The 22,221-nt window shown below is 45.0% G+C and overlaps 1 protein-coding gene across 4 annotated transcripts in view; it reads right to left on the reverse strand.

Annotated features, from left to right (window-relative positions):
* Positions 1–22,221, reverse strand: part of TDP1 (tyrosyl-DNA phosphodiesterase 1) — an 88,741-nt gene that overhangs the window by 20,805 nt on the left and 45,715 nt on the right. For all 4 annotated transcript variants that reach the window (XM_062181212.1, XM_062181213.1, XM_062181214.1 and 1 more), the window contains exon 15: positions 940–1,042. In XM_062181212.1, the coding sequence (XP_062037196.1) occupies positions 940–1,042 (103 nt within the window). The remainder of the gene's footprint in view (positions 1–939; positions 1,043–22,221) is intronic.

The raw sequence follows: 22,221 nt of genomic DNA on the forward strand, positions 1-22,221 counted from the left end.
GTGCTGTAGGCATTTATTGTAAAGTCAAATATAGCACATGGTGGAAAAGGAATAAAAAATATTAACCAACTCACAGTGTGAGACGTTCTGATTGTGTTCCATCTGTACGTGTGCCTGGTGTGAGTACGAGGTGAGACAGGAGACCTCGGACAGAGCCTGTCTCTCTGGGCCATCTATGGCTCTGTTGTTTAGGGAACCAAAAGCCTCATACAACCTGGGCCCTACCCAGAAGCCAGCCACTTTCTGAGCCACGCCAAGCTGGGAGACAAGCCACCTGTGCTGGACATCAGAGAAGCAGATGTTCCAACACGGCACCTTTCCAGGGGACTCACTGGACAAGTCGCAGTGTCTTTGGCAATTGCTGAACTCTAGCCTACGACGCGAGCACCTCTGCTTCTTCGTTTGTGTTAACAGTTCCTTTCCCAGGTGTAGCGCTGCTCCCCTCCGCTCCCTGTATCTTAACCTTACGTACCTCTCAAGCCCCCACCCTGAGCTCTCTGTTTCCCAACTGCATCCTCCAGTCAGCCCAGCCCAAGATGTCCTGTGTTGGGCTAGGTCATTCCTTTGGCAATTGTTTACTCCCAGTGAGAAATCTTCACACCATGCTTCCCCAGATCCACGTAAGCACCGGTGTAACCTCACCGTGAGCAGCATCGGCAGTGCAAGCACTGGTGTAACCTCACGGTGAGCAGCATCGGCAGCCTCTAATCAGGTCTGTGCCTTGAGGGCAGGATCGGATCCTGCTGTATGCCCATTAGTGAATGTTCAGTAAGTTCATCAACGTGGCCCAGTAGTTAAGAACTTAGCTTTGGGTTAGATCCCAATTCTGCTACTCCCACCCCCTGGCCCTGGGCAGGAGACTGTGACTAAGGGCAGAGAACACAAAAATCCAACCAGTTCCACGTGTGACCACGTGGGCAGCTGGAAGTGTGAACTTACAAACATGGCAGGGAGGAAGAGGACCCCGAGCTCGTAGGAGCGGATCATCAACTGGGTGCCGTTCTTCTCCAGTGCGCCCCAGGCGGCCTTGGACAGATTGGCGCTGTGGAGACAGGACACAGAAGAGGCTGGCTCAGGGAGGCGGCTCAGTGCGCGTCACACTCTCACAGCTGCAAGAGCATCGGTCAAGAAAATATATAGGCGCAATCATTTTTATTCAGTTCCTGGTGGAGCTGCGGCATTTTTGAAAAGGAATCCTGCTCTGCCACGACGTTCAAGATGTATCTAATTGCTGATTTGGGACAGCTTTGCCCTCATCTGCATTTCCCCCAGGGCAGCTATTAAAATAATTATCTTGCCTTAGAAAGATTTTTCCCCCTGTCCAAAGCCCACCCCCCCACTTTTTTATGACCTTAGTGTAGCTAGAATTTCTGATTTTCTTGTACATATAAGTAGCATTTAATGAAAAACCATGTACAATAGCATCTTAGGCTTCATATTTTCTTTTCTTTTTTGCTTTTTTTGTGCTAGATAGTGCTAATTTTTTTTTTTTCAATGGAAAGGAAACAGGTCTTAAGGGCACTAGATTGATATTTATATCTGGAAAGAAATGGTGCATTTAGAATCACGCATTGTGAGGACAAGGAACTGTGGACATGGTCAAAAGATCACAAGTGTGGCAGGAAGGAGACTCAGAAGTGACCACATGAAAGGTAGGTGCCAGGATGCGCACTGGTTCCTATTCACAGTGGAATCTAAAAAATTGAGCTCACTGAAGTAGAGAATAGAACAGCGATCGCTAGAGGCCAGGAAGAGGTAGGAGTAGGGGCAGGGCAAGCAGAGAGAGGTCAGATAACAGGAACCAAAACAGACAGGAGGAGTAAGTTCTAACACTGGACAGTACAGCAGGGTGTCTACAGTTTGTAACAATCTATTTTTAAAAAGGTCTATTTATTTGAAAGGCAGAACTACTCAGAGAGGGAAAGCCAGACATATACAGAAAGAGAGGAGGGAGAGGGAGGGAGAAGGAGAAGTAAGGAGAGGGAAGGAGATCATCCATCTGCTGGTTCACTCCCCAAATGACTGCCAGGAAACCAGGAGTCTGAAACTCAATTCAGGTCTCCTATGTGGGTGGCAGTGGCCTGAGCACTTGGGCCGTCCTCTGCTGTTTTCCCAGGCCATCAGCAGGGAGCTGGATCTGAAGCAGAGCAGCTGGGACCCAAATCAGAGCTCATATGGGATGCTGGCATCATGGCAGCCCCAGAACAATTTATTTTTAAAAAGAACGAGAAGAGAGAAGTGCCTTTTTTTTTTTTTTTTTTTTTGACAGGCAGAGTGGACAGTGAGAGAGAGAGAGAAAGAGAAAGGTCTTCCTTTTTGCCGTTGGTTCACCCTCCAATGGCCGCCGCGGCTGGCGCGCTGTGGCCGGTGCACTGTGCTGATCCGATGGCAGTAGCCAGGTGCCTATCCTGGTCTCCCATGGGGTGCAGGACCCAAGCACTTGAGCCATCCTCCACTGCACTCCCTGGCCACAGCAGAGAGCTGGCCTGGAAGAGGGGCAGCTGGGACAGAACCGGCGCCCCGACCGGGACTAGAACCCGGTGTGCTGGCGCCGCAAGGCGGAGGATTAGCCTAGTGAGCCGCGGCGCCGGCCAGCTACCCTGCTTTGAGCCTAACAAAGTGTGCACCTGCATCGAATCACCACATCACACCTGCGGCAGGGTGGGGAGGAAGCTCTGGGTGCTGAGGCAGCGGCTCAGACTGAGCCTCTCTCACAGCACCTGCGGCGGCTGAGAATGCGCATGGACCAGCTGATTGATGGAAACCTGCTGTAAACGTTTTCTCAATTAGGCTCACCTAAACTCTATTTTACCTTGAAGACATATCGTAAAACCTCGGTTGTTCAGAACTCCTCAGGCCTGACTTTGCAGGTAACTGAGTATTTCGAGGTTCATTCATTGGGACATCAAGTCTCTTTCTGTGTAACACGTGGGGATCGCTGTCTGCTCCAACAGGAGACCAGCTACCCAGAAAGAGAAGAACTAGTTCTCTGAAGAGCTCCAAGAGGACACCCCAGAAGGAACGTGGAAGTCAGAGCTAAGGGGAACTCTTTCCCTGATGAAGCGCGTTGTAAAAAGTACTCGCAGACCTCGCTGCCTCCGGAAACGGGCACAAGAGCCCCAGGCCCGGAAGCCACGGCCGGGGATGGGTCAGACATAAAATGCAGGGGACGTGGGACGCTCACGGGAAAGCAGTACTGACTCTGGGGAAGATGTTTTCTTTAGAGGTCCAACTTGCAGCAACTTGCTTTCAGACCTCTCCCCTGTTAGCAAAAAGAAGAAAAAGGAAAAAAAAAAAAATCCAAACACAAAACAGAGGCACAAGGGCAAAGCTAGCCAGTGAGTGCGAGGTGGGAGTCGTCTTCCTGTGCTGTTTGCTCTCACTCTGATGACCTTCTAGGTTCCTCTCCTGAGGGTCAGCACCATACGCCACAGGCACCTGCCAGAAGGCTTCCTCTCATCCTCCCAGCCCTGGCCATGTGTTCTCAGCATTCCAAGACCCGAGGCTAACTCGCAGTGAGGACCACGGGAGACCACACAGACCTGTCCGGAGGTTTCCTGTAGTCCTGCCTTTGTCAGTGGGCTCCCAAGGGGAATTCTAAGTGTCCAGAATCTCAACTTCAGCCTGAGACACCAAGAGGCTGCGAGTCACTGGTGGGCTGTGGGAAGTCAACATTCCTCGAAACATCACTTTTTTTTTTGACAGGTAGAGTGGACAGTGAGAGAGAGAGAGACAGAGAGAAAGGTCTTCCATTTTGCTGTTGGTTCACCCTCCAATGGCCGCTGCGGCCGGCGCATCGTGCTGATCGGAAGCCAGGAGCCAGGCGCTTCTCCCGGTCTCCCATGCGGGTACAGGGCCCAAGCACTTGGGCCATCCTCCACTGCCTTCCCGGGCCATAGCAGAGAGCTGGCCTGGAAGAGGGGCAGCCGGGATAGAATCCAGCACCCCAACCGGGACTAGAACCCGGTGTGCCGGCGCTGCAAGGTGGAGGATTAGCCTGTTAAGCCACAGCGCCGGCTTCGAAATATCACCTTTAATGCTTATTTTTACTCTGAGTAACATCTGGATCATTGGTATCAGGACAGCCAGGAAGCCGGGGTGCACATTTCCAAACACTACCTGCCCGCTGTGTGAGCAACAGACTTAGCGATTTGAGGTTTGGTTTTGGCTAGCTCTGTTACCTTTCGGTTATGTACTCTGGTCTCCAATTTCTTCATTTATCATACAGATTTAACACCATCTGCTCATAGTATTGGGTTATAATGAGGAATTAAGTGAAACAATCTAGGTGAAAGTGCTTACACTGTAAAGCACAACATAAAGATAAGGTCTGGGAAGGTACTGAAACTTTAAAAAAAATTATTTACTTGAAAAGGAGAGAGGGAGGAAGGAAAAGAGATTTGAGAAAGGAGAGGAGGAGGGAGAGCGCTCCCATTTGCTGGCTTATTCCCTAAATGACTCTGACTACTGGACCAGGCCAAATCAGAGCCTGCCACTCAATCTGGGTCTCTCAGTGGGGGGCAGAGACACAGCTACCTGAGCTAGCACCTGCTGCTTCCCAGCGTACACATGAGCAGGGAGCTGGAAGTGAGAGCAAGCCAGACTCAAACCCGAGCACTACAGCATGAGACAGGGGCATTCTAAGTAACGTCTGAACTGCTGAGCCAAAAGCCTACTTCAAGTATTGACGCTTTTAAGAGAATTACAGAATGTTTGTTAGAATGGACCCTGGGAAATAATCTTAATAACAGTTAAAAAAATTCTTTTTAACCTGGATAACCCTTTGTTCACAGAAGTCATTTAAAACAAACAAAAGATTATTGTCTGTGTGCACCGGGAATGCACTCCTCTCCTCATGCCCACTGTTGGGGTGGCCTTGGAAGGTTGTTTCCAAAACCCACAGGGCTCCAAGAAACATAGTGTGAAAACCACCGACTCAGCCCAAGCCCTGGCTTACAGATGCGGAGCAGGCCAAGATGGCTGCAGCAACTGTCTTTAATAAGCAGGAGTGGGGTTGCAGACCCTAGACGGTTACACAGCCAGGTAAGACAGAAAGGTCTGAGATGTGGCCAACATTTGACCAACGGACCCCAGGAGCCTTGAAAAGCTTTCTGAAGAAGGCCCCTCCTCTGATGCGCCCCTCCCACTCTCTGGCCCCTCCCCCCAGTCTGTGAAGGTCACGGCCTCGACTTTGTTTTCCTGCACTGGTCAAAGCCTGCTGGGAGTCATTCTCATCTTTCTGGAGCCTCACGGAGAGTAACACAGTGCATTGGTGCCACAAATGAGGGGTTTCACTAAGGCCAGTGACCAGCCCGCCCCACAGCATCTGCGACTCTCCTGGAGAGCTGTGCTCCCCCAACAGGTAAGCCGCTCCTTCCTCCCAACTCTTGGCCCGAGACCACTCTCAGCCTGGGAATCCCACGGATTTTTCTGTTACATCTCTGGGTGAAGGCTCTGCTGCCTTCTCACCCCACGGCCACCGTACCCCATCTTGGATGCTGGCATCCTCTCTCGGGAGGTGCTCCTGTCTCTGTGTTCTAATTCTTCTAACCCATCCCATAAACTCATTTCAGAAAGAGTATATGACTTGGAGCTAACAAAAGTTCTAGATTCAAGTTCAAGTTCAAGCATTTACTAGATGAACAGCCTGAACCCTATATGCCCACAGCCACATCCACAAGATGTGTAGAATAATAATGGCATCATCTAGAGCTCAGAAAGCACATGACAGCACTGTTGTGAAAACAGCTGTTGATTATAATAACGGCATTACAGGTGACATCAGTAAAACACTGCGGATCACGTCACACCCTTGTTCAAAAACGTTTGGTGACCCCTAACTGTAAAGTCTAAAATCATTCCCCCTCCATCAAAGTTGGTGTCCTCCACTCGCTGGGCTTCTCTCTCAGCCCTCCCTATCCAATACTCCATGCCAGCCAAGCTTCTCTTTCTATATCCCCAAATGTACCATTTCAGGACCTTCAAGTTCATCGTTTCTTCTACTAAAGTGCTCAGGAAGCCCTACAAGATACCTGCTCTTTCAGGCACAAAAAGTACCACTTTAAAGCTTATTGTACTCACTCCATGCATAAGGGATCTTAATTTATTAATAGGTACTAAATGGGATGCCTTCTACTACAGCCAACATTCTCCCCCGTGCACACAGTAAACCTAATGACTCACTGATCAGGCTCTCAGCAGGCCAGCACAAGTAGCAAGCTCAGGGATGCCTGCAGGTCCGCAACCTGAATAGGCACTGGATGTGTTTGCAAATGGCAGAGCAGGGGAGTGAAACACTGGATGACAGGAGACTTAAAAGCAGTGTGGGGCAGTGGAAACAGCCAGGACACAGGCACAAGGTAGCTGAGCTTGGTGTGAACAGACTGTAGGGGCAAAAACCACAGAAGCAAGATGCTCAAGAAATTTTTGTCAGCTGCCCGGATGTTGACCAGTAAACAAGAACTGGATGGTCATGATGAAGTATTTCATGGGAGCACTGGAGCTCTAGGCACCGTACCCCAACAAAGTCTGACACAGAACAGACACCCAATTCTTGCTTGTTGAGTGAACTGACAGAGGCAGGGCACACAAAAGCTGACCAAAAAGCAACATCTGGAGACTCACTGCTGGTGATCCAGTCACCTAAGCTTGCTCAGCAAGGGATGCAAATGACAGCAATGGTGGAAATGAAAATCTTGACAGCAGGTAAGGCTACGGTAAAGGTGAGGGCAGGAAGCCAGGACACGGGGTGCAGGTGCAGGGCCAGGGCAGAGATCAGGGAACCTGACTCAGCACAGGCAGCTGACGCTGTGTGCAGAGATGAGAGAAGACGGGGCAGGTTCTGCTTTAGGAAACCGGGCTGTGGTCCAATTTTTGAGCTGTGTGCTTTCTCTAGAATATTAGCCAACAGTGCCAAACCCAAAGTAGAGGGACAACATGCCTATACCAACTGGAATGCAAGTTCCTCAAGGGCAGGCAACACCTCTTGTTCATTCATAACCAAATGCTAGGCCCAAAATATTCACACCAGACTACCTGCGCTTGAATCTTAGCTCTCCAGCTTATAACTGGGTCGCTGGGGCACGTTATTTAAGCTCTCTACACTTTAGCTTTCACATCTCTAAAATGGAAATAGAATAATACTTAGCTAACTGGGAAGATTAAATCACTTAGTATAAAAAGGGACTTAGCCAGCATACAGTAAGCACCATATGACTATCTATTACTATTCATGGGCAGCGTTTCTTTGGAGGCTAATCCCTGGTGGGAGACTACCAAACAGCACCTCCTCCCCAGCCTCAGGTGACCTCATGACCAGCAATGCCAGGGTACAAAGGGTCCAGAGGCCCAGGTCAGGGGTCTCGGCCTTTTCCATCAGGGAAAATGCTTCATGAGAATTACTCAGAGTTGTGGAAAAGGGCATGCTTGTACCAGAATGCAAGAGAGCAAGGGTGGCGACACGACCTTGAATTATCTCTAACACGAAGCAAATCATCTGCAAATTTATTGACTGACGATCATTATTTGTAACAAAGTACATGAGGCATGCCAACTAATCCCAGTATCTTGGAGCCACAGTGCCAGGCAACCAAGCCTAACCAGTACCATCTACAAGTATTCTTTTGTGTGTGTGTGATCCAATTTGACACACTCTCTCTCTCTCTCTCTCTCTCTCTCTCTCACACACACACACACACACCAAAAAAAGTCCTCAGAGAAAAAAAGTTTCAAAATCAAAGGAACAGACATTAAGGAAGTGTTGCACAGTGATTTTGAAAAGCAGAGGAAGGAACGCCTTTTATGTTTCTCCAAAAAAGCCGTGGCGATCCTGTAGTCAAGCACTTGTCTCGTTTTCTCTCAGAGTGGCAGCACCAACATTCCGGCTCATCGTGGGCAATCCTGCACTGTTTGCTCGTTGCTAGGCAACCATGATGGCAAGGCAGTACTCGCCTTGTTTCCTGCCCTCCCACAAGGCACAGCTTTCCTAACTGCTCTCCTTGGGTTTGCAGGTTAAACCTGGGCACAATCTTCTTAGCCAAGGCAGCTTCTAAGGCTCATCTGATCTGCTCTGGCCTGTGGTAAAATCTAAATGCTGTATTTGTCAACATGACCCAATAATTTCTATAACAGCAGGTTGCCCATGAAAAATGGGATTTCATGATTGTATCAAAACAGATGGGAGGAAAATCTTATTAAACCCATAAATAGCCTTCCATAAAGCTAGCAGCCAGACACAAGAACATCATCAGCCAATACAGTAGTATGGAAGTTCAAGCTAAACTGTTATTTTAAGTTTCTTTTTTTTTTTTTTAAAAGATTTATTTTCATTTATTTGAAAGAGTTACAGAGAAAAGGAGAGAGAGAGAGAGAAAGTCCTCCATCTGCTGGTTCACTCCCCAAATGGCCGCAACAGCTGGAGCTGGGCTGATCTGAAGCCAGGAGCCAGGAGCTTCTTCTGGTTTTCCAACATGGCTGCAAAGGCCCAAGCACTTTTGCCATCCTCCAATACTTTCCCAGGCCATAGCAGGGAGCTGAATCAGAAGTGGAGCAGCCAGGACTTGAACTGGCACCTACATGGGATGCCGGCACTGAAGGTAGTGTCTTTACCCACTCCGCCACAGTGCCAAAACCTGAACCGGTTTTTAAATTAACCACATATTGGGTTTAGACAAAGCTGTATCTACGGACAAGTCTTTAGGTCGTGTATTATGCATCAATGTGTTATATATGCAATACAGATAAAGGCTTTGCAGGCTGCTTGCTTAAATTCCAAAGTCCAAATGATGAGCCACTAAAAATCCAGCAGTTAATATTAAATAGATTATTAACAGATTAACAGATAACATCATTGGTAGATGGAGGATATATTCTACCATCTTCTGAGCATTCTATACATGGGATAAAGGCCTAGATTGTAAAGATTTAAGTGGCAAGGCTAGTAAGTGGAAATCCCAAGTTAGGACTTGGCTCTTTGGACTCTCTCAGATTATTGCCTCCATACTATGCTGGCTGACCAGATAACATCACCATCTGGGTTTGAAAAGGCTGATGGGGCTAAAGCTATTAAACTAACAAAACTAGCAGTGGTGGCTTCAGGATGGGGAGCACAGCAGCTGAGGAACAGGAGTAGGAAGACACATGAGACTTTTTTTTATGTATCTTTTTCATATTGTGTGCCTATACAAGGGCACATCAAAATGTTCATGGTAAACGGAATTAAAAGATGAGCTTACTTTGAAATCAGAGTTGTCATTGTGGAATAGCAAGTTAAGCCTCTGCCTATGATGCTGGCATCCCATATGAGCGCCAGTTCAAGACCCTGCTGCTCTACTTCTGATCCAGTTTCATGTTAATGTGTCTGGGAAAGCAACAGAAGATGGCCCAAGTGCTTGGGCCCTTGCATCCACTTGGAAGACCCAGAAGATTCGGGCTCCTGGCTTCAGATCAGTCCAGCCCTGGCCATTGCGGCCATTTGGGGAGTTAACCAGCGGATAGATCTCTCTCTCATTGTCTCTCCTCTGCCTTTCAAGTAAATAAAAAATAAATCTTAAAACAAAAACACAACAAACTTTGAAATCTATTCTGGAATTTTTTTTCATAAAGCACATTTGCCATGAGCTTTTTCAAGTACCTATATAATGGGGCAGCACTATGGCACAACGGGTTAAGCTGCCACCTGGGACTCCAGCACTCCATGTGGGTGTTGGTTCATATCCTGGCTGCCTCACTTCCTATGCAGCTCCCTGCTTTTGGCTTGGGAAAAACAACGGAGGATGGCCCAAGTGCTGAGCCCCTGCCACCCCTGTGGGAGACCTGGAAAGAAAGCCTGGCTTTGGCTTGGCCCAGCCCTGGCCATTGTGGCAATCTGGGGAGTGAACCAGTGGACACAAGAGCTCTCTCTGGGTAACTCCTTCAAAAATTAATCAAAAAAAAATTCCCTAATGTTACATATTTGAAAAAATAAAGTTTTTCAAGGGTTCTGATTCAAATATTTATTGGTCACTAACTGTGTGTCAGAGGCCAAGGACGTAACGATGAGTAAAGACAGGATTCTGTGCTCAAGCACCTTATAATATACAGATGCAAAATATCCATAAAAAAACCGTGAGGAAGGTATAAAAAAGACCAAGTAAAAGGTGTCCTGAAAACACAGAGGAAAAAAATTCATCAATTATGGCTGCTTAGCTAGAAAAATCTCCAAGAGGAGAGTCTGACATTGCTCTCAAGGAGAAGTATAATATTTCTATTCAGTACAGATAAACAAACTGGAAATATGAGAAGCAGTCGAAAAACGAATGGTAGTTAGACTGAGGGGAACTCACTGATTCAAAATCTTCTGGGCCTCCATAGCCTAGGCACAGTACCAGGCAGTCATCCTGGCCAAACACTCAGACAGTAAGCAATTACCAAGTCAGCACGAGTGTTCTGGTAGGAAGTAAAGTATTGTACTTACAAGCTCATTTTATCTCAGGGTAGAACAAAAACTTCTAATGCAGACAGTCCAATAAATAGAAAACTTCATAAAAAATGGTTTTAAAATTCTCAGTGATGTGGTAACTATGGCAGCCAGATACTAAAACATGACCTGGTATCTGTGAAAAATGTACTCAGGGACAGCCACAATCTCAACACAGACTAAAAGAGAAGAGATGAAAACTGTGGCACACTTCTGTTTAAAGAAGTAAAATGAAAGATGGACACTCAAGGTTCTGACCTGTGACCTTCATCGGGAAGCCAGTGCGTCTCCCGCTCAGGAAGGGTAGAGGACAAGGGGTGACAAGGCGTGATGGACACACCACAGCCGTCTCATGAAGCACACCTCTAAGGTCATGCATTGCTTCAGATTAGGAAGTCAGATCTTTACAGATTTCGTTAACCTTCTGTAAGACCTTACTTTCAACAACTCTCATGCCCAAGAGAATATGGCTCTTCAAAGGGGTCACTCCCCCACTGCCACACAAAGTTTCCTCCTGTGGCTTCAAGTAAGTATAAAACTTACACTGAAGTTCAATCTTCTGAGAATACGTTCAAGGATAGTTTTGCTGTCAGCCCCGAATATTATATCCTGCAAAGCTCTCATTTGTGAATGAACGTGGAACAAAGACCTTTCATAACAAACAGAAATTGAAAGAATTTGTCACCACTCATGCAGCCCTACAAAAGATACTTAAAGATGTGTTACACACAGAAACACGTCATCAATATGAAAGAAGGTAAAGGAAGAAAATCTCACAGTAAGTAAATAAAATCTTCACTGTAAGTAAGAAAATCTTCACAGGAAGTTCAAAGTATAAAATAGAAATATCTTTAGAAATATGGCAGGGCAAAGTCACTACTTATCAATAGTCACATTGAATGTAAGTGGCCTCAACTCTCCAGTTAAAAGACACAGACTGGCTGAATGGATTAAAAAAACAAAACTCTTGCTGCTTACGAGAAATACATCTTTCCAACAAAGGTGCATACAGACTGAAAGTAAAAGGTTGGAAAAAGATATTCCATGCCAACAGAAACAAAAAAAGAGCTGGTGTAGCCATCTTAATGTCAGACAAAATAGATTTTAACACAAAAACTGTTAAAAGAGTCAAAGAGGGGCACTATATAATGGTTAAGGGATCAATTCAACAGGAAGATGTAACCATTATAAACATATATGCACCTAAGAGCAGGACACCAGGCTATTAAAAAGCAATGTTAAGGGACTTAAAGGGAGGCTTACAATGCAATACAATAGGACTGGGGGACTTCAATATTCCACTTTCAGCAATGAACAGATCAACCAGATAGAAAACCAACAAGGAAACAGCAGATTTAATCGACACTATAGATCAAATGGACCTAACAGATATCTACAGAAGCTTTCATCCTACACTTAAAGAATACACTTTCTCAGGGCCGGCGCCGTGGCTCACTTGGTTAATCCTCTGCCTGCGGCGCCGGCATCTCATATGGGCGCCGGGTTCTAGTCCTGGTTGCTCCTCTTCCAGTCCAGCTCTCTACTGTGGCCCGGGAGGGCAGTGGAGGATGGCCCAAGTGCTTGGGCCCCTGCACCTGCATGGGAAACCAGGAGGAAGCACCTGGCTCCTGGCTTCAGATTGGCGTAGCACTGGCTGTGGCGGCCATTTGGGGAGTGAACCAATGGAAGGAAGACCCTTCTCTCTATCCCTCTCTCTAACTCTATCAAATTAAAAAAAAAAAAAAAAAGAATACACATTCTTCTCAGCAGTGCATGGAACTTACACTAGGATTGACCACATAGTAGGCCAAGAAGCAAGTCTCAGCAAATTCAAAAAAATCGAAATCATACCATGCATCTTCTCAGACCACAATGGAATAAAGCTGGAAATCAGCAACTCGGGAATCTCTAGAGCATATGCAAACACATGGACACTGAACAACATGCTCCTGAATGAACAGTGGATTACAGAAGAAACCAAAAGAGAAATCAAAAACTTTCTGGAAGTAAATGAGGATAACAACACAACATATCAAAACTTATGGGATACAGCAAAAGCAGTGTTAAGAGGAAAGTTTATAGTAATTGGTGCCTACATCAAGAAATTGGAAAGCGACCAAATAAATGAGCTATCAATGTATCTCAAGGATCTAGAAAAATTATAGCAAATCAAACCAAGTACTAGTAGGAGAAAAGAAATAATTAAAATTAGAGAAGAAATCAACAACACTGAATCCAAAACACATTACAAAAGATCAGCAAAATGAAGAGCTGCTTTTTTGAAAAATAAACAAAATTGACACACCATTGGCCCAACTAACCAAAAAAAGGGAGAGAAGATCCAAATCAATAAAATTAGAGATGAAAAAGGGAATGTAACAACAGAGACCACAGAAAGAGAGTCATCAGAAATTACTACAGAGAGTTGTATGCCGACAAACTGGGAAATCTGGCAGAAACGGAGAGATTCCTGGACACGTGCAACCTACCTAAACTGAACCATGAAGACATAGAAAACCTAAATAGACCCATAACCAGACAGAAATTGAATCATTAATAAAGGCCCTCCCACCAAGGAAAACCCAGGACCAGATGGATTCACTGCTGAATTCTACCAGACATTTAAAGCAGAGCTAACTCCAATTCTTCTCAAGCTATTCAAAACAACTGAAAGAGAGGGAATATTCCCAAATAGTTTCTATGAAGCCATCAAAGAAAGAAATTTACAGACCAATTTACCTGATGAACATAGACACAAAAAATCCTCAATAAAATTCTAGCCAATAGAATCCAACAATACATCAGAAAGATCATCCACCCAAAGTGGGATTTATCCCTGGTACGCAGGGATGATTCAACATTTGCAAATCAATCAATGTGATACACCACATTAACAAATTGCAGAAGAAAAACCATATGATTATCTCAATAGATGCAGAGAAAGCATTTGATAAAATACAGCACCCTTTCATGATGAAAACTCTAAGAAAACTGGGCAAGGAAGGAACATTCTTCAACACAATAAAGGCAAATTATGATAGACCCACGGCCAACATCATACTGAATGGGGAAAAGTTGGAAGCATTCCCACTGAGATCCAGTACCAGACGGAGATGCCCACTCTCACCATTGTTATTCAGTATAGTCCTGGAAGTTTCAGACAGAGCCATTAGGCAAGAAAAAGAAATTAAGGGGATACAAATTGGGAAGGAAGAAGTCAAACTATCCCTCTTTGCAGACAGACAATATGATTCTTTATTTAGGGGATCCAAAGAACTCCACTAAGAGATTATTGAAACTCAGGAGAGTTTGGTAAAGTAGCAGGATATGAAATCAATACACAAAAATCAACAGCCTTTGTATACACAGACAATGTCACGGCTGAGAAAGAACTTCTAAGATCAATCCCATTCACAATAGCCACAAAAACAATCAAATACCTTGGAATAAACTTAACCAAGGATGTCAAATATCTCTACATTGAGAATTACAAAACTTTAAAGAAATAGAAGGTACAAAAAAAATGGAAAAATCTTGCATGTTCACGGATTGGAAGAATCAATATCATCAAAATGTCCATTCTCCCAAAAGCAATTTACAGATTCAATGCAATACCAATCAAAATACCAAAGACATTCTTCTCAGATATGGAAAAAATGCTGCTGAAATTCATATGGAGGCACAGGAGACCTCGAATAGCTAAAGCAATCTTATACAACAAAAACAGAGCCAGAGGCATCACAAAACCAGATTTCAGGGCATAGTACAGGGCAGTTATAATCAAAACAGCTTGGTGCTGGTAACAGAAGCAGATGGATAGACCAATGTAACAGAATAGAAATATCAGTTATCAATCTAAACATCTATAACCAACTTACATTTGATCAAGGAGCTAAAACCAATTCCTGGAACAAGGACAGTCTATTCAATAAATGGTGCTGGGAAAACTGAATTTCCACATGCAAGACCCCTATCGTACACCTTACACAAAAATCCACTCAACATGGATTAAAGATTTAAATCTATGACCTGACACCACCAAACTATTAGAAAACACTGGAGAAACCATGTAAGATATTGGCACAGGCAAAGACTTCTTGGAAAAGACCCCAGAGGCACAGGCAGCCAAAGCCAAAATTAACATCTGGGATTACATCAAATTAAGAAGTTTCTGTATTGCAAAAGAAAACAGTCAGGAAAGTGAAGAGGCAACCAACAGAATGGGAGAAAATATTTGCAAATCATGCAACTAATAAAGGATTAATAACCAGAATCTACAAAGAGATCAAGAAATTCCACAACAACAAAATAAACAACCAGAGATGGGCCAAGGACCTTAATAGACATTTTTCAAAAGAGGAACTCTAAATGGCCAACAGGCACATGAAAAAATGTTCAGGATCACTAGCCATCAGGGAAATGCAAATCAAAACCACAATGAGGTTTCACTTCACCCCAGTCAGAATGGCCCTCATACAGAAATCAACAAACAACAGATGCTGGTGAGGATGTGGGGGAAAAAGGCACACTGATCCACTGTTGGTGGGAATGAAGTTGGAAAGCCACTATGGAAGTCAGTTTGGAGACACCTCAGAAATCTGAATATAGCCCTAATACACAATCCAGCCATCCTACTCCTCAGAATTTACCCAATGGAAATTTAATTGGCAAATAAAAGAGCTATCTGTACCTCAATGTTTACTGCAGCTCAATTAACAATAGCTAAGACACAGAATCAACCTAAATGACCATCAACAGAAGACTGAATAAAGAAATTGCGGGAGATGTACTCTATGGAATACTACACAGTGGTTTAAAAAAAAAAAAAGAAATCCGGTCATTTGCAACAAAATGGAGAAATTTGGAAAACATCATGCTGAGTGAAATAAGCCAGTCCCAAAAGGACAAATATCATATGTTCTCCCTAATCTGTGACTACTAAGTGAGCAACTAAAAGGAAACCTGTAGAAGTCAAACTGACACTATGAGAAGCAATGACTTGATCAGCCTTTGTCTTGACTGTTGAGGAACAGCTTACTACGTTATTCTTTTTAGTATTTTCTTTTTTTTACTTAATACCCATTGGTTGAACTCTTTTTTCTTTTTTGGACAGGCAGAGTGGACAGTGAGAGTGAGAGTGAGAGTGAGTGAGAGTGAGAGAGAGAGAGAGAGAGAGAGAGAGAGAGAGAGGGAGAGAAAGGTCTTCCTTTGCCGTTGGTTCACCCTCCAATGGCTGCCGCGGCCGGTGCATCATGCTGATCTGAAGCCAGGAGCCAGGTGCTTCCTCCTGGTCTCCCATACAGGTGCAGGGCCCAAGGACTTGGGCCATCCTCTACTGCATTCCCGGGCCACAGCAGAGAGCTGGCCTGGAAGAGGGGCAACCAGGACAGAATCTGGCATCCCGACAGGGACTAGAACCTGGTGTGCTGGTGCCGCAGGTGAAGGATTAGCCTATTGAGCTGCGGCACCGGCCCCATTGGTTGAACTCTTAACAAAGAATTATTCTTAGGTGTTTAAATCCATTTGAAAATTGATCCCTGTTAAAAATAAAAGTGGGAATAAGAGAGGGAGGAGATACACAGTTCAGCACACATTCCCTCAGATTTACCCCTAAGGGTCAAGCTGAAAACTTGACATGGGACTCCAAATCCCATTAAGTTGGCAGGTACCAATGCCACATTACTAGTTAAAGTGATCAGTTTAAGTTCATAACTGATCACAAAGATAGGATTAAGTGTCAAAGGGATCACATAAATAAGACCAGTGTCTGCTAATAATAAGTGATAGAATTAACAAGGAGTGAATGACCCAACATGGGAAGTGCTACAGACTCAAAGAATGACAAATGCCCTAAACAGCACTCTGGCCTCAGAATCAGCCTTTAAGGTATTCAGATCTGGCTAAAAAGCACATGAAAGTTTCTAAGGCATGGAAAGCCAAGACACTGTTATAAAAAATGATCTACATGAAAGATCTCTGTGAGTGAGATCCCAATGGAAAGAAGGGGCCATCAAAGAAGGAAGTGCCTTTCTCTGAAGGGAGAAGAGAACTTCCACTTTGATTTTGTGCTTGTCTAAATAATGTCAGAGTTTGTGAACTCAAGAGGCTTCCATAGCCTTGGCAGCTCATGACAAGAGCCTCGGGTGACCACTGACGCCATAAATAAGAATGTCAATTGTTAAATCAACAAGAGTCACTGTGCATTTGTTCCCATGTAGAACCTCTCTGTCCTTAATGTGTTGTACTATGAGAATTAACAGTAAAACTCGTCTTCACACAGTACTTTATACTATACTTTGTGTGTCTGTGTGGGTGCAAACTGTTGAAATCTTTACTTAGTATATAATAAGTTGATCTTCTGTATATAAAGATCATTGAAAATGAATTTTAATGAAGAATGGGATGGGAGAGGGAGTTGAAAATGGGACAATTTGTGGGTTGGAGGGTGGGTATGGGGAGGAGAACTGCTATAATCCAAAAGTTGTACTTTTGAAATTTATATTTATTAAATAAAAGCTTTCTATTAAAAAAGGATAGTTTTGTTTAACTGTGAAAAATAAACTTCAATTTTGCAAACAGTAAGCTGGTATTTCAAGCCAAGGTTGGAGAATACGATGGTTGAATCAAACTGAGTAATAAACGCCCACAAAGGCTGTGGAAGGCAGAATTGGAAGTTGGCCCCTAGGACTGCTACCCCTGGTGCACATGCCCTGCACAATCCCCAGTGTGAGCAAGAATGGTGAATCTCACTTATATAACCAGCCACAAGAAGTTCATCAAAAGGGACATAACCCTGGGTGGGCCTGGATCCTTCCTAATGAGACAGACTCTCCTGCTGGACTGAAGAAGGAAACAGACGCTAGAGCCACCGGCACCTTGGAGCTGAGACATTACCCAGGGACAGAGAGGAAGAAAGCAGGAACCGCAGTCCTGCAGCCACAGGCAACTCCACTATGCCAGCCACCAGTGAAGCTGAGTGAGGACTCCGAGAGGTAAGCCAGCTAACCTGTGTCCACTTTTGGTCCACAGAAACCAGAAGATGGTAAACCTGTGGCAGTAAAAGTTCCTTAGTTTGCAGTAATTTATGAACTAAGAAAAAGTGAAACAAGGCCAAAATAAAAGGGTGCCTATTACAAAACAACATGTATTTGTTAAATGTGTCCCATCAACTTACTCTGAAGGCAATTTTGAAAATATGAGCAAGGTCAATATTTTCATGATTTCAAAAGGTGACCATCTTGGTGCTAGTGCTGTGGTGTAGTGGGCTAAGCTCCCACCTGTGGCACTGGCATCCCATATGGGCACCAGTTCATATCCCAGCTGCTTCATTTCCAACCCAGCTCTCTTCTATAGCCTGGGAAAGCAGTGAAAGATGGCTCAAGTGCTTGGGCCCCTGCACCCGTTTGGGAGACCCAGAAGCTCCTGGCTCCTGGTTTTGGATCAGCTCAGTTCCGGCCATTTTGGGAGTGAACCAGTGGATGGAAGACCTCTCTCTGTCTCTCCATCTGTCTGTAACTCTACCTCTCAAATAAATCTTAAAACACAAACAAAAAAAGGTTACCACCTTGAAGGGCCATAATTCCTTAGATACATAGATCTGGATTATTAAAATAAAAAGTCTTGTTAATTCAAAATTCATAGGCTGATTGGGGCTGTCCCTGTGGCACAGTAGGTTAATCCTTTGCCTGCGGTGCCAGTATCCCATATAGGCACTGGTTCTAGTCCCGGCTGCTCCTCTTCCAATCCAGCTCTCTGGTGTGGCCTGGGAAAGCAATAGACGATGGCCCAAGTGCTTGGCCCCTGCATCCTCATGGCAGACCAGAAAGAAGCACCTGGCTCCTGGCTTCAGATCGGCGCAGCTCCAGCCATTGCAGCCATTTGGGGAGTGAACCAATTGAAGGAAGACCTTTCTCTCTGTCTCTCCCTCTCACTGTCTGTAACTCTACCTCTCAAATAAATAAATAAACCAAAACTCATAGTCTGATCATCCATTTTGTTTATTACCCTTATAATTTTTTCTGGGGAATTGGCTTGAATTTTTTTGCACTTAATAAAATACCCAAAGCACAAACACTAACATGAACTGTTAATACACAAAGTAGAAACAAGTCCAGAAGGTTAAATTTATGTAACTTTTGATGTATTTACTTTCCTTTGGCTGAAATCTGGGTCTTCAAACAGCATTTCTGCCACTTCACTGATGTAGTATTCAAACTTCCTGGCAGCAGCGTTTCATTTGGTCTAGAACATATGGGGCTTTCTATAACCCTGCCTCCCCTCACCCAAGTGGGTAAATACAGGAAACGAAAGGACAGTAGCACTCATACATCAGTTTTCACAAAGTTGTGCAGTTATTTGCAAGAATGATGATAATATCCCCAGAGACAGACATCTAAGGAATGCTTAGAAACGTAAGACTTTTGGGGGCTGGTGTTGTGGTGTAGTGTGGGTAAAGCTGTTGCCTGCGATGCTCGCACCTCATATGGGGCTTGGTTTGTGTCCTCGCTGCTCCACTTCCAATCCAGCTCTCTGCTAATGGTCTGGGAAAGCAGCATAAGATGGCCCAAGTGCTTGGGCCCCTGCACCCACGTGGAAGACCCGGAAGAAGTTCCTGGCTCCTGGCTCCAGCTTTGTCCAGTCCCAGCCCTGTAGCCATCTGGGGAATGAATCAGCAGATAGAAGATCTCTCTCTGTCTCTCCCTTTCTCACTGTAATACTGACTTTCAAATAAATAAATCTTTAAAAAAATAGCACTTTTTTTCTTTTTTATTTACTTTTACTGAGCTGGTGTTTAGTACATGTGGGCCAGGTTATCAAATATCTATAATGTACAGGACAATCTTGAATGGCAATTACCTTGATCAAAACACCAATGTTGAGAAACATATTGAGTATAAGCTAAAGTCTACCATATGAAAACCATGTCTTATTATCGACAGTCTCATGGGATAAGTATTTATTTTAAAAAGATTTATTTATTTATTTGAAAGGCAGAACTACAGAGGCAGAGAGAGAGAGAGAGAGAGAGAGAGAATTTTCCATCTGCTAGTTCACTCTCCAAATGGCAGCAATGGTTGGAGCTGGGCCAACTGGAAGCCAGGAGCCTGGAGCTTCCCCCAGGTCTCCCACATGGGTGCAGGGGCCTGAGGACCTGGGCCATCTTCCACTGCCCTCCCAGGCATAACAGAGAGTTGGATCACAAGTGGAGCAGCCGGGACTTGAACTGGTGCCTGTATGGGACGCTAGTGCTGCAGGCGGTGTCCTCACCTGCTACGCCACAGCATGGGACGTAGAAAAAGCATTTTAAAAAAACACCAGGAATGGGCATTTGGTATAGTACTTGTAATGGCCACACCCCATATCAAAGTCCCGGCTCTACTTTCGATTCAGCTTCCTGTTAATGTGTACAGTGGGAGGCAGCAAGTGATGGCTTAAATACTTTTCCCACATGGGAAACTTGGATTGAATTCTGTTTCCGGCTTTGGCCTGGCCTAGTCCTGGTAATTGCCAGCATTTGGGGAATGGAGCAGCGAATGGAAGATCTGTTTCTCTTTCAAATAAAATGAAAATATATAAAAAGAACCTTATTTTTCCAGTCAATTCAGATTATAAAATTCATGGATATAGAACTGTCTTCCATAAACTCAGTCTGAGTCCTGGCTACTTCACTTCTGATCCAGCTCCCTGATGATAGCCTGGGAAGGCAGCGGAGGGCAGCTGAAGTAATTGGGCTTCTGTACCCATGTTGGAGATCCAGAAGAAGCTTCTGGCTCCTGGCTTCAGCCTGGCCCAGCCCCAGCCGTTGTGGCCATCTGGGGAGTGAGCCACACTGTCTCTGTCTCTTCTTCTCTCTCCATAACTCTGCCTTTCAAATAAATAAAATAAATCCTTAAAAAAAACACAAATAATATTAAAGCCTCAGGAAATCCAGAAGACACAAGTCAATGGCCACTGAGGCCCTAAAGCAGGTTTAGAAAGAGGCAAAGTCAGCTGGCGCCGTGGCTCACTAGGCTAATCCTCCGCCTAGCGGCGCCGGCACACCGGGTTCTAGTCCCAGTCGGGGCACCGATGCTGTCCCGGTTGCCCCTCTTCCAGGCCAGCTCTCTGCTGTGGCCCGGGAGTGCAGTGGAGGATGGCCCAAGTGCTTGGGCCCTGCACCCCATGGGAGACCAGGAGAAGCACCTGGCTCCTGCCATCGGATCAGCGCGGTGCACCGGCTGCAGCGCGCCTACCGCGGCGGCCATTGGAGGGTGAACCAACGGCAAAAAAAAGGAAGACCTTTCTCTCTGTCTCTCTCTCACTGTCCACTCTGCCTGTCAAAAAGGAAAAAAAAGAAAGAGGCAAAGTCTTGCCGCAGGTACTGCTCTGAACTCGCAGACCCAGACCCACGCCCTGCAGCAGCACTACGCTGTTTTGGGAATGCCACACGCCCACTCCTGCCCCTGTGGCCCGGCATGCTTTCCCTCAGTCCACACAGCTTCCTCCTTGGAGTCTTTCAGGTCTCTGCTGAAGTCACTGCACCCGCGAGGCTCTCCTGGGCCTCCCGTGGAACAAGTGGCCTGCTGCCCGCCCTGGGCCCTTGCTGCCTTGTAGCACAGCGCCTGCAGGTGTGCCTGCTGGAGCCCTGTCCCTGTCCCTGGCACCTGTGTCCCTCCTCTGTGCTTCAGTTCCTCCATCTGAGGGACTGCTTTGAGGATCACAGGAGTTAGCAAACCTACATAACATACATACATATATACATATATATATATATAACACATACATACAGTGTGCTCAGAGCATGTGCTGCGAACTGACAGCGAGAACAACATGCTAGCTCTGATTATTAAAAACAACAACCTGAATCAACTTCAAAATGAAATTTTCACTTAACTTATTGCATCTGACCGCAAAATTTGATCTTAACTCACTGGGTGGCAAAGTAGACCTAAGAGGACTGAAGGCTGCCTGTAGTCTTTGCTTCTGAAACATCTGTTTTATCATGGTGAGCTAGGGACATTAAACTGACAATGTACACACTGCATTATCTTTCTGAATTTCAAATACTGAACTACATCTAGTCCCAAGGATACAGAAAAAAGAGTTATGTACCAAAATTATCATTTTGTTTTGCTTTTCTCTATGGCATTTATTACCATTTGACATTATCTAAATAAAATAAACCTATTCTTTTGTGTGTGTAACTCCCAACACCAGAACATAAAGTTAAGGATTATGCTTTAGTATTGTATTCCCAGCATGTGGAAAAGGCCTTGGTATATGGTAGATGCTCAATAGACATGTGTTGAATTAATGATTAAACACAATGTCTAAAACAGGATGTATAAAATTTTTCTTGGCTAGACTCTGGAAGATTATTTCATAGTGACCAGTTGCTCTTCAACCTGGGAGGTCTGGCTTGTACCCAACTCTTCTGTTTGGCAATGACTGAACACTTGGCAAACATGAAAAGCCTACCTGTTACCTATCTGATCTCTCTCCTGTATGTTACTCAGAGCCCAGGCATCAACCTGCTACATCCTCCCCTGGAAAAGTTGTAAAGGCTTATGATGTCAACACTCAGTGCAAAGGAAAACACCTAATATGCTCTACAGACACATTTTTGAGTGCATTTCCAACAAGCAATTCCCCTTAAAAGTCCCCATCACAAGTCAATCTGCTCCCACATTTGCCATCCTCTGGCCAAAACTAGATCCATTCCCTGACTTCTACACTGCATTGATGTCAGTGATCAACCCATGTCTCCCTACCAGTCATACCCAAAC

This window comes from Lepus europaeus, chromosome 22, assembly GCF_033115175.1.
Source record: "Lepus europaeus isolate LE1 chromosome 22, mLepTim1.pri, whole genome shotgun sequence".
NCBI classification, from domain to species: domain Eukaryota; kingdom Metazoa; phylum Chordata; class Mammalia; order Lagomorpha; family Leporidae; genus Lepus; species Lepus europaeus.